The following is a 13,778-nucleotide window of genomic DNA, read 5'->3' as shown; positions in this document are numbered from 1 at the left end:
CAAGGCCTTGTCGAACTACAACTCCCAGGATTTTGTTGCATTGAGCCGTTCAAGGTGGCATCAAACTGAATTCATTTTACAGTGTAGATCAAGGAAGGCTCTGAGACTGTTAGGAATTCTGGGAGTCGAAGTCCAAAACACCTGGACGGCCACAGTTTGCCCATGCCTGGTGTAGATGCTAAAACTAGGTGCTTCGGATTATATTCGGGTCAGCTTATACTCGAATATATATGGGTATTATTATTATTATTATTATTATTATTAATAATAATAATAATAATAATAATAATTAGTATATTTACTAATTGTTCTATAGTCTTACTATTATTGATATTATTGAGCCGAAGGGCTTGGATAGTGTCTTCCTACCTGGCAAAAAAGGGTTGGACTGGATGGCCCTTGGAGTCTCTTCCAACTCTATTATTACTATTATTATTACTATTATTTTAAGACTTTGCAAAACTACTGGTCTCAAGAGTCCATAGCCTTAAGCCATGGCGGTTAAACTGCATTAATTCCACGGTGCAGATGCACCCTTGGTCATGATGGGGGGTTAGCCAGAGTCCATCCATCCTCACTGCGGCCTTGTCGCTCTACAAATCACAATGTTGTCAAGATGTAACATAACCTTGTTATCCAATTGCGCAATGTGTTCCCTCCAGCTTTGGAGATGAAAGTCTTTCTAAGAATCGTTGGGCCAAAGAAGGTACCAGGGACTTTGTGCTCATGTTCCATTTAATTTGGTTCTGCAAATAAACGCCAGGTCTGTGTCCTTTTGCCCCATTGTAACAAAACCTCTGAAAAAGAAGCTCCTTTTTGCAAAGAAGTTGCCTAGAATTACTCTGTGTACGCTTCTTGGTAATGCAATTCATGGAGAAGATGGACAAATAATAATAATAATAATAATAATAATAATAATAATAATAATAATAATTATTATTATTATTATTATTATTATTATTATTATTATTATTATTATTATTATAAGTATGACACAGCAAACAAGATAGATATGCTGGATTTCATTTCACAAAATCACAAGCTGAACACTTCCCAAGTGTCTAGGACTGTGTGATGTATTTTCGGATGATGTGCGCAGATCCCAGTCGGGTGGCCTTTTGCAGTTGGCAGATCGTAATTTTGTCAATGTCTATTGTTTCCAAATGCCGGCTGAGATCTTTTGGCACGGCACCCAACATGGACCACCTGCACTGGTTTCTGCCAGAGTCTTTGAAGTTCAATCTTGAGGTCCTGATAGCAGCTGAGTTTTTCCTGTTGTTTTTCGTCAATGCGACTGTCACCTGGGATGGCAACATCAATGATCCAAACCTTTTTCTTTTCCACAACTGTGATGTCTGGTGTGTTGTGTTCCAGAACTTTGTCAGTCTGGATTCGGAAGTCCCACAGTATCTTTGCGTGCTCATTTTCCAATACTTTTGCAGGTTTGTGATCCCACCAGTTCTTTACTGCTGGGAGGTGGTACTTGAGGCATAAGTTCCAATGGATCATTTGGGCCACGTAGTTGTGCCTCTGTTTGTAGTCTGTCTGGTGATTTTCTTACAGCAGCTGAGGATATGATCAATGGTTTCGTCGGTTTCCTTGCACAGTCTGCATTTTGGGTCATCAGCTGATTTTTCGATCTTGGCCTGGATTGCCTTTGTCCTGATGTCTTGCTCCTGGGCTGCAAGGATCAGGCCTTCTGTCTCCTTCTTCAGGGTCCCATTCGTGAGCCAGAGCCAGGCCTTCTCCTTATCAGCTTTTCCTTCAATTTTGTCAAGGAACTTTCCATGCAATGTTTTGTTGTGCCAGCTGTCAGCTCTAGTTTGTAGTGCGGTTTTCTTGTACTGGTTTTTTGTCTGCTGTGCTTTGAGGAGTTTCTGATTTTTGACTTGAATCAAAGCAGGTTCTTCACTTTGCTTTACATATTCTGCCAGGGCATGTTCTTTGACTGCTTGTAATTATTATTATTATTATTATTATTATTATTATTATTATTATTATTATGCACTGGCTGGGAGGGCTTGGGAGGGCTTGGATAGTCGATAGGGCACAGATATCTATATAAAATGCTATAAGAATGGTATATATATATATATATATATATATTAGAAAAACAACAACTTAAATGTATATACTCTCGTGTAGGTTTTTGCGTGTGTATTGTGGTATGCTACTATATAGAGTATTTTCTTTACAGTCCCAACCGGGTACTAACTTATTGTGAAACATATAAAGCAAAACACACATAAACCTCCAACTGAAAACAGTCCACAATTATGGTATATATACAATTATACAACCTTATTGAGTAACATATAAAGTAAAGCATACATCAAACTCAACGGAAAACAGTCCACAGCTTGGATAGTGTCTTCCTTCTTGGCAGAAAGGGGGTGGACTGGATGATCTTTGGGGGTCTCTTCCAACTCTAGGATTCTATGGCTCTTCTTCCATTATTATGGTTTTCTTGCCATGTTCGATGGGTGGGTTCCCTTGAATAGAGAGTTATTGCTGGGGAATGTTTTGCAACCCAAGGACATGTGGGCAATTTTGCAACGGATGCCTCGAAGGCACATGAGAGAGCCACATGTCAGGTTGGCAAATGCTTAGGACTCCAGGAGGCGCGGAGAATCAATTCCACTTCGACATAGTCCTTGTGCAAAGGAAATCAATGTGCATCAGTCTGGTTGTGTGGGACAGTATCATGTGTCACCGAGCTATGAGAATACCAATGGGGAGAAATGGCGCCATGGAAAATGAAATGCTTTGCTATAAATTTGAAATTAGCCCATGCAAAAAGGGATCCCAGGGTGTCTTGGTAGACCACAAGCTGAGCATGAGTCAAGAGGGTGATGCAGCAGCTAAAAAGGCTAATACGATTATAGGCTATATCAGAAAAGTCTAGTCTACATGGAAGGAAATAATACATCGATGAGTGCCCCTGTGAAAGAGATCTAGGGGGTCTTAGCAAACAGCAATCTGAATCCGAGTCAAGAGTGTGATGCAGCAGCAGAAAAGCCCAATACGATTATAGACTACATCAGTAATAGCCTAGTCTGCGTCGATGGAAATAATACATCTATGAGTGACCACTGGCTTGAAAACAGACCACGTGAAAAGGGATCTAGGGGTCTTAGTAAACCACCATCTGAACCTGAGTCAAGAGTGTGATGCAGCAGCAGAAAAGCCCAATACAATTATAGACTACATCAGTAATAGTGTAGTCTACGTCGATGGAAATAATACATCGATGCGTGACCATGTGAAAGAGATCTAGGGGGTCTTAGCAAACAGCAATCTGAACCTGAGTCAAGAGTGTGATGCAGCAGCAGAAAAGGTCAATGTGATTATAGACTACATCAGTAAAAGTCTAGTCTAGATGAAAGTAAATAATACATCAATGAACGACCACTGGCTTGAAAACGGACCACGTGAAAAGGGATCTAGGGGTCTTATTAAACCGTAATCAAATCATGAGTCAAGAGTGTGATGCAGCAGCAGAAAAGGCCAATGCGATTATAGACTACATCAGTAAAAATCTAGTCTAGATGGAAGGAAATAATACATTGATGAGTGACATCTGGCTTGAAAACAGACTACGTGAAAGAGATCTCGGAGTCTAAGTAAACTGCAGTTTAGACCTGAGTGAAGGGTGTGATGCAGCGGCTCAAAAGCCCAATACGATTCTAGGGAGGGAAGTCATAATCCTCCGTGAAGGGTCCCAAATGCCACGGGGCCATATCAGGACCTCGACAGGTGGCTCCGTATTTGGCACAGCGCCTTCTGTTTGCGGTAAGCCGGAGATAAAAATGGAACGGCGCAAAATAGAAGCCGAAGTTAATGAAAATGCAACAGGACGGTCTTGGATGCGGGCGAAACCGTATCCCCGTCTCCCTGGAACAAACACTTAATATGAATGGAGCGGAGAGTCGGCATCGAGCGTGCCCCGTGGCCTTTGCAGCTGATTAAACTGAAGAGGCTTTTGCACAAAAAAAGAAAGGGAAGAAAAGGTGGGAGACAGGGCCATGCATGTCATACATGGGTAAGCCGTGGCACGTTTCGAATGCAAAACGCACACGCCGTTCAAAACCGTGAGCTTTTGGGGTCTCTATCGCCAACCTTGCCCCTTGCAGAAAGCTCACAGTCATCAGGGCATACTTGGGTCAACAAACAGTGTGTCTCCACTGTGGAATTAATACAGTTTGACACCACTTTAGCTACCATGGCTCAAAGCTGTGGAGTCCTGGGATTTGTAGTTTACTCTTGAGCCATAGAAGTCAAAGTGCATTAATATACTGCTGTGGCACTCTATGGCTCAAGGCTGAGTGCAGACTACAAACTACAACTCCCGGGATCCCATAGCCGTGCACCAGTGCATTAATGTCCTGCTGTAACACTCTATGGCTCAAGGCTACGAAACCCTGGGAGTTGTAGTTTGACAAGGCCTGGCGCCTTCTTGGCCAAAGCAAGAGTGCTAACTACAAACTACAACTCCCGGGATCCCATAGCCGTGAGCCAGTGTATTAATGTACTGCTGTGACATGCTATGGCTCAAGGCTATGAAACCCTGGGAGTTGTAGTTTGACAAGGCCTGGCGGCTTCTCTGACAAAGCAAGAGTGCAGACGACAAACTACAACTCCCAGGATCCCATAGCCGTGCGCCAGTGCATTAATGTACTGCTGTGACACTCTATGGCTCAAGGCTACAAAACCCTGGGAGTTGTAGTTTGACAAGGCCTGGCCAGGATCCCTTAGCTTTCATCTAGTGCATTAATGTACTGCTGTGCCACTCCTTGGACTGCTATGGCTCAAGGCTATGAAACCCTGGGAGATGTAGTTTGACAAGGCCTTGCACCTTCTCTGACAAAACTGTGCAAACTTTGAGACAGTGCATTAATATACAGCTGTAATACTCTATGGCTCAAGCCCACTCCTTGGGCTGCTACGATTGAAGACTATGGAACCCTGAGAATTGTAGTTTGACAAGGCCTGGCACCTTCTCTAACAAAACAAGAGTGCAGACTACAAACTACAACTCCCAGGATCCCATAGCCTTGAGCCAGTGCATTAATATAGTGCTGTGACACTCCTTGGGCTGCTATGATTCAAGGCTATGGAGCTCCGGGAGTTGTAGTTTGACAAGGCTTGGTAGTTTCTCTGGCAAAAAAGAGTGCAAACTACAACTTCCAGGATCCCATAACCTTGAGCCAGTGTATTAATGTACTGCTGTGCCTCTCCTTGGACTGCTATGGCTCAAGGCTATGGAGCTCTGGGAGTTGTAGTTTGACAAGGCTTGGCGCCTTCTCTGACAAAACTGTGCAAACTACCACTCCCAAGATCCCATAGCTTTGAGACAGTGCATTAATATACTGCTGTGCCAAAGCAAGAGTGCTAACTACAAACTACAACTCCCAGGATCTCATAGCCTTGATCCACGGTGGTGAAAGCAGTGTAAACTGCATTATAATTGCACCCTTGAAGACACAATATGTGGACTTATCCAGAGTAGTTGTGTCCAGGTTTGCAGGCGGACTCTGCCTGTGATCAGCATGCGAGCGCCATCCACTTCCCATTTTCTCCATGACTCAGGTTCGAATCCTGGCGTCATTCAATAAAGCGGCTGCGACTCATGCCTTCACCCCCAGACCCCTTTATTTTTTATTTTTTGCCACGGCTCCCATTATAGCAGCCGGCTGACGCATTTGCCGCAGAAGGTTGTTTTGAGCGTTTGCCTTGCTCCCAAATTGAATTTACTCTACCGCAAGCTATTTATATCAAAGGAGAAATAGACAGGGAGAGGCATCGGTGGGCTGGCAGGAAATAAAAGAAGAAATCACGGCGGAACGCTTTCTGGGTTGCGTTCTCCGTGGAGTACGATCCATTTCCAGTTATTGCCGCTCCGTCGCGGCTTTCGTTGACGTGTATTGAAATTGCAATTTTCGGATGCCCTGTATCAAACACAAGAGTATTTTCACGCACTCTGGAAATGATGCTTTGTCTTCTAAGTTGTCTCTTTTTTACATAGCTGTCGGGAGAGAAAACATTGTTTGTAATCCTACGTCTCAGGATGCATATTTACTAGACATGTCCAAAAAATCGTTTTGAATCGTATATCGGAATTATTTCGGATTGTTCTCGCTTTTTGATACGCATTCCGAGACATTGTCTCACAGCGCAACCAGCAATGTAATTCGAACCATTGTTGGCCCATTCTCTAATTGTTTCTTAATGTTTCGTTAATTTTTTTCCCCAAAACTTTTTTTAAATATATTTTTTATAATATTTTTTTAAAAAATTTTGTTTCTGCAACCTACCTAGAATGGGAGCTTAGCGCAGCCTAACATGGCTGCCGCTCCCCAGCCAATCAGAAACTTCCACGATGGACGGAAAGGTGGGGGCTGTAATAATAATAATAATATTAATAATCCAACATATATTGTATATACTTGAGTATAAGCCTAGTTTTTCAGCCCTTTTTAATAAAATAAAATCTTTACTACTGGGAGGTGGTACTTGAGGCATAAGTTCCAATGAATCATTTGGGCCACATAGTTGTGCCTCTGTTTGTAGTCTGTCTGTGCGATTTTCTTACAGCAGCTGTAATAATAATAATAATAATAATAATAATAATAATAATAATAATCCAACATATACTATATATACTCGAGTATAAGCCTAGTTTTTCTGCCCTCTTTTTAAGACTGAAAAAGCCCTCCTCCGCTTATACTCGGGTGAGGGTCCTGGTTGGCTTATATTTGGGTCAGCTTATACTCGAGAATACATGGTGCATTTATTATTTTTCTCTATTATTATTGGTATTATTACATTTATTATTTTCTCTATTATTGTTGCTACTATTACATTTACTCTATTTTTTATTATTATTATTAATACATTTATTATTTCACTCTGATCTTATTATTATTATATTTATTATTTTACTCTATTTATTATTACCTGTATTATTTTCCTGTATTTATTATTATTATTAGCAGCTGAGGATATGATCAATGGTTTCATAGGTTTCCTTGCACAGTCTGCAATTTGGGTCATCAGCTGATTTTTCAATCTTGGCCTGAATTGCCTTTGTTCTGATGGCTTGCTCATGGGCTGCAAGGATCAGGCCTTCTGTCTCCTTCTTCAGGGTCCCAGGTCTTCTCCTTATCAGCTTTTCCTTCAATTTTGTCAAGGAACTTTCCATGCAGTGTTTTGTTGTGCCAGCTGTCAGCTCTAGTTTGTAGTGCGGTTTTCTTGTACTGTTTTTTTGTCTGCTCCAAGAAAAAAAACTGCACTACACAGTATTACTATTATTATTATTATTATTATTATTATTATTATCATCATCATTGTCATCATCCCTTTTTAGATGGCCAGATGGGAGCACAGGACTCAGTCGCTCACCCGCCTCTTCCGGTCTCCGTATGTGGCTTGCTACTGCTTGGGAGCCACCATCCTATTCCTCAATTTCCTACGGAGTCACTGGTAAGTTCTGTGTGCCAAGTTTGATTCAGTTCCATCCTTGCTGGCTTTCAAAATGTTGTTTGACTGTAAGTGAACTATAAGTCCCAGAAACGACAACTCCCAAATGGCAAAAATCAGTCCCCGTCCATTCATCCAATGAATGGATGGGGACTGATTTTTGCCATTTGGGAGTTGTCGTTTCTGGGATTGGTCTAAAACTATTTAGTTGTTTTGTGATTTCCTCTATTTTTTTTTCATCATTTTTAAAATATATTTGTTATGCAATGCTTTTGACACTAAATAAATAAATAAGTCCCCGTCCGACCCCACCAATATTCAAATTTGGGCGTATTAGGTCTTTGTGCCAAATTTGGTCCCGTGAATGAAAGTACATCCACATTGAGACATCATAGTTAAAATGGTCCCAATCTGCATCAGTTTGACAGTGTAGACATGCCTTTGAGAGCTCTTAAAGTGGTTGCAATCTGCATCAATTTGACAGTGTAGACATGCCCTTGAGAGCAATGTAAAATACAGAAGAGAGCGAAATGCCTTGCAGAGGCCCCTGCAAGCTCACCTCCCCTGCCTTGGATTACCTTCGCTGCGCCGGGAACATCTAAGGACACATTACCATAATGTACAGTACATCACTCCCAAGGGATTACGAGCGCATGGAAGAGGAGGAGGAGGAGGGAAGCGAAACCTTTATGTCATATCAAAGATAAGAGAGTCAAAGCAACCTGCCAGCAAGAAAAACACACAGAGCTAATCCTGGAAGGGGAAAAAATAGAGAAATTGAGAACCCCTTTCATCCTATATATATATATATATTTCCATTAGTGCATTCATTCAGGAGGATCGCTTTAAGGTCTTTGATCACCCTTTCCAAACCTTGTCCCATATCCAAGGGTATTACTATTATTATTATTATTATTATTATTATTATTAAGTATGACACAGCAAACAAGATAGACATGCTGGATTTCGTATCACAAAATCACAAGTCGAACACTTCCCAAGTGTCTAGGACTGTGTGATGTATTTTTGGATTGAGATCCCAGTAGGGTGGCCTTTTGCAGTTGGCAGATCGTAATTTTGTCAATGTCTATTGTTTCCAAATGCCGGCTGAGATCTTTTGGCACGGCACCCAGTGTGCCGATCACCACCAGGACCACCTGCACTGGTTTCTGCCAGAGTCTTTGAAGTTCCATCTTGAGGTCCTGATAGCGGCTGAGTTTTTCCTGTTGTTTTTCGTCAATGCGACTGTCACCTGGGATGGCGACATCAATGATCCAAATCCTTTTTTCCCCCCCACAACTGTGATGTCTGGTGTGTTGTGTTCTAGAACTTTGTCAGTCTGGATTCGGAAGTCCCACAGTATCTTTGCGTGCTCATTTTCCAAGACTTTTGCAGGTTTGTGATCCCACCAGTTATTTACTGCTGGCAGGTGGGACTTGAGGCATAAGTTCCAATGAATCATTTGGGCCACATAGTTGTGCCTCTGTTTGTAGTCTGTCTGTGCGATTTTCTTACAGCAGCTGAGGATATGATCAATTATTATTATTATTATTATTATTATTATTATTATTATTATTATTATTATCTCTGCCAAAGGAGATTCGTAGTGGCTATAACAATCTATACTGGAGAACGAATGCGGTTTGACTTCCATGGCTAAATGCATGCAGGTGATTAGCTGGCCCTGATTGTTTCCTGTCTGGAATTCCCCTGTTTTATGAGTGTTGTTCTTTATTTACTCTCCTGATATTAGAGGTTTTTTTAAAAAAAATACTGGTAGCCAGATTTTGTTCAATTTCATGGTTGAAATTGTCCACATGATTGTGGATTCCAGGCAAGAAAAGATCAGGGCCAGCTAATCATCTCACAACAAAAGATTCCTCCAGGCAGGAAGCAGCCAAGCTTTGAAGCTGCAAGGCTATTCAATGCTAATCAGGGTGGCCATGGCAACATTCACACTTGCCTCACACAGACAAGAGTTCTATATATCCACAGATATATTATTATTATTATTATTATTATTATTATTATTATTATTATTATTATTATTATTATAATCCAGCATATCTATCTTGTTTACCTTGTCATACAATGTCATTGTGTCAATAATAATAATAATAAATTCATGTCAGGAGCGACTTGAGAAACTGCAAGTCGCTTCTGGTGTGAGAGAATTATTATTATTATTAATATTGATATTAATATTCTTTAATAACTTTATTTTTGTATCCCACCTCCATCTCCCCAGTCTCAGGATGGCTAACATGGGGCCAAGCCCATGTTTTTATATACAATAGAGTCTCACTTATCCAACGTAATGGATTATCCAACACATTTTTGTAGTCAACGTTTTCAATACATATTTTGGTGCTAAATTCGTAAATACAGTAATTACTACATAGCATTACTGCGTATTGAACTACTTTTTCTGCCAGATTTGTTGTATAACATGGATGTTTTGGTGCTTAATTTGTAAAATCATAACCTAATTTAATGTTTACTGCCTCCTTATTATCCAACATATTCACTTATCCAACATTCTGCCGGCCCGTTTATGTTGGATAAGTGAGACTCTACTGTACATATATAAACTCCACTTGCCTAGTTTCCAATAGACCTCACAACCTCTGAGGATGCCTGCCACAGATGTGGGCAAAACGCCAGGAGAGAATGCTTCTGGAACATGGCCATACATCCTGGAAGACTCACAGCAACCTAATAACACTGATTCCTGGATGGGTCAGATTTCCTCCAAAACAGCAGGAGCAACTACAGCCACCGCTGCTTCCTTTTTATTATTATGGCGACGATTATTCAAAGTGGTCGTGATGCCTTTTTCCAGGAACTTGTGTAGTAAAAGGTTGCAAATGGATCGGAATTGATTCCCAAGGTAATTGCCAGCTCAGCCTTTGCTTGACTTATGTAAGAGCGAGATAAGTGTGTTTGAGTTTTCACCGCCTTTGGCAGACTCTGGTTTCTCCATCTCCAGACTGTTTCCGGAACCAAACCAGGGCGGAAAAGAAATATATACAGCCAGAATAGTAGCCAAGTTCCAGATTCCTATCGCATGGAGCCATGGTAGTTAAAGTGGTGTCAAACTGCAGTGTAGATGCACCCCTAGGGATCCGGCATCGATGGAGTGAGCAAGCCTTTTTCTGTGATCATCTTTGTATGCTTCGGAGAGGTTCCGTGACACATCTTTGGGTGCCCTTTTGCACAGACGAAAGAAAGGTGGGAGTCTCAAATGGCTCATCGTCGGAGGTTCAGGTTACGTCAGAGCAGCCCAGCCTGCCTTTTCTCTCCCTTTGCCCGTCTCTTTCCCATTTTATTTTTTTCTGACTCACCAAATGCTTTCCCAATTGAAATACAATCACTCTTCGCCCTCCTCATCACTCCATCCAAAGAAAAAGCCGGCCGTGCATTAAGCTCTATAGCGAATTTACGTCACTGGCTGCTCTTTCCAAACTCTAGCTTTGAGTGACCGAGGGAAAAGGACAACCTTGTCTGTCTTTGCCCATGAGAGATCTCTTGTCAAAAAACAATGGATAAGACTAGGGTTTTCAATACCTAGGACTCAAGACTAGGGTTTTCAAGCCTGGAAGGAGACTCAGATTCAGTCTGATAGTTCCACAAGGCAAAAAGAAGCCAAGTTGGCTGTGCCAAGGCATCCCAAATTGCAGAATGGTGCTATCTTGTCTTTCTTCTGATGCTTTCTGCCTCATTCAGTAGGGATCTCCAAGTTGTTTTGGTGGATACAGCTGCATTTTTATCCGTAATGTGGAAGGAGGCTCGGGCCATGGTCTGACCAAGCAAAATCTTAAAGAGAATACTTATTTAGAAATCTAAGATCCTCTGACACAACTTAGAGAGGATGCTTCCCTAGGGATCTTGGAGTCTTCCAATGCAACTCCAGAGAAGATATCTCTTTAGGAATCTCTAGGTCCTTAATGCAATACTACCAAGTCTCTAGGTCCTCCAATGCAATTCTAGAGAAGGCACATCTTTAGGAATCTCTAGATCCTCCAGTGCAATACTACCAAGTCTCTAGATCCTCCAGTGCAATTCTAGAGAATGCACGTCTTTTGGAATCTCTAGGTCCTCCAGTGCAATGCTACCAAGTCTCTAGGTCCTCCAGTGCAATTCTAGACAATGCACGTCTTTTGGAATCTCTAGGTCCTCCAGTGCAATGCTACCAAGTCTCTAGGTCCTCCAGTGCAATTCTAGACAATGCACGTCTTTTGGAATCTCTAGGTCCTCCAGTGCAATGCTACCAAGTCTCTAGGTCCTCCAGTGCAATTCTAGAGAAGGCACGTATTTTGGAATCCTAGGGATCTTGGAGTCTTCCAATGCAACTCCAGAGAAGATATCTCTTTAGGAATCTCTAGGTCCTTAATGCAATACCACCAAGTCTTTAGATCCTCCAATGCAATTCTAGAGAAGTCACGTCTTTTGGAATCTCTAGGTCCTCCAGTGCAATACTACCAAGTCTCTTGGTCTTCCAATGCAGTTCTAGAGAAGCACGTCTTTAGGAATCTCTAGATCCTCCAGTGCAATGCTACCAAGTCTCTAGGTCCTCCAATGCAATTCTAGAGAAGGCACGTATTTTGGAATCTCTAGGTCCTCCAGTGCAATGCTACCAAGTCTCTTGGTCTTCCAATGCAATTCTAGAGAAGCACGTCTTTAGGAATCTCTAGGTCCTCCAGTGTAATACCACCAAGTCTTTAGATCCTCCAATGCAATTCTAGCGAAGGCACGTATTTTGGAATCTCTAGGTCCTCCAGTGCAATACCACCAAGTCTTTAGATCCTCCAATGCAATTCTAGAGAAGGCACGTCTTTAGGAATCTCTATGTCCTCCAGTGCAATACTACCAAGTCTTTAGATCCTCCAATGCAATTATAGAGAAGGCACGTATTTTGGAATCTCTAGGTCCTCCAGTGCAATGCTATCAAGTCTCTAGGTCCTCCAACATAATTCAGGAGAAGGAAGGTCTTTAGGAAACTCTAGGTCCTCCAGTGCAGTGCTACCAAGTCTCTAGGTCCTCGAGCGCAATTCTAGAGTAGCCACGTATTTTGGAATCTCTAGGTCAGTGATGGCCAACCTATGACACGTGTGTCAGCACTGACACGCCTAGCCATTTTTGCTGACACGCTGCCGCATGCAGATTGATTGGATGACTAAAGTCTTTTGTGGCCAAATTCGGTGTGATTTGGTCCAGTGGTTTTGTTGTTTACTCCATGGGAATTATGCACGTTACATTTATATATTTATATATATATATTCATTCTATTATTCTTCTATTATTATTGTAGTATATTATTATATTATTACTATTATATTATTATTATATTAATCATTTTTCATGACTACATTGAAACTACAATGGAGAGAAATCAGTGTGGAAACTGCAAGAGGTACCATAGATTGTTGTACATGGAAATAATGGTAGTAAATAGTTTTTGATTTATTAAATACAGTTATATATTACAATTATATATTTTTGTTATTTAAACTATATATATATATTGTGAAATTAATGGTTTTTTCTCTCGAAGTGACATACCACCCAAGTCATGCTAGGTTTTTTGGTGAATTTTGACACACCAAGTGCAAAAGGTTGCCCATCATTGCTCTAGGTCTTCCAATGCAGCTTTACAGAGGGTACCTCTCTAGGAATCTCTGAGTCCTCCAGCTCAACTCTGGGAGCAAAAAAATCAAATCATATAATGCCATTTGGGTGTAACCACAGTCGGGCAGAACAAATCGGGTCAAAAGGAGGATCCAGGGCCCGGGGAAAAAAAAGAGGCTGCTTGAGATAACACTTACATACTGACCCAAATAGCAGGCATAACACACCAAATTGCCTTGGGAGGAGGTAAAGAAGGTTATAATCAGTCAGAAGATGCTGCGAAGGGAAAGAACAGCATGGCAAGGGGGCCTGGCAGGAGAGAGATTGGTTTTGCTAAATGGAGCAATCTGTTCCAGGCTTACAAAAGGACTGGCAGGATGCTTCCCAGCAGAGAATGGTCAAGGGAAAATCAACACCAAATCTACCCAAATCTGGGGTCCTTCCGATCCTTTTTCTTGGTCCAATTTATGGCTAGGAGACCAGACCGCCCTGGCAAACCTCGGTTTTCGGTGAATGATGTAACTAGTGGTTCCAGAGTTGAAAGTTTCCAGAGTTTGTGGGTCTTTTTGATTCAGAAGATGTTGGACTCTGCTTTCCTTGGGATCACAAGGAGCGTATCTGCACTATAGAATTAATGCAGATCTATACCTCTTTAATTACCATGTCTCGAT

The 13,778-nt window shown here is 41.6% G+C and overlaps 1 protein-coding gene across 4 annotated transcripts in view; it reads left to right on the top strand.

Annotated features, from left to right (window-relative positions):
* The window catches only part of pemt (phosphatidylethanolamine N-methyltransferase), a 58,969-nt gene that overhangs the window by 22,368 nt on the left and 22,823 nt on the right, over positions 1-13,778 (top strand). For all 4 annotated transcript variants that reach the window (XM_062964166.1, XM_062964165.1, XM_062964164.1 and 1 more), the window contains one exon: positions 7,367-7,482. In XM_062964166.1, coding sequence (XP_062820236.1) covers positions 7,367-7,482 — 116 coding nt within the window. The remainder of the gene's footprint in view (positions 1-7,366; positions 7,483-13,778) is intronic.

The sequence above is a fragment of the Anolis carolinensis genome, unplaced genomic scaffold, assembly GCF_035594765.1.
Source record: "Anolis carolinensis isolate JA03-04 unplaced genomic scaffold, rAnoCar3.1.pri scaffold_13, whole genome shotgun sequence".
Lineage (NCBI taxonomy): Eukaryota > Metazoa > Chordata > Lepidosauria > Squamata > Dactyloidae > Anolis > Anolis carolinensis.
This window is presented reverse-complemented; position numbering and strand designations above follow the sequence as displayed.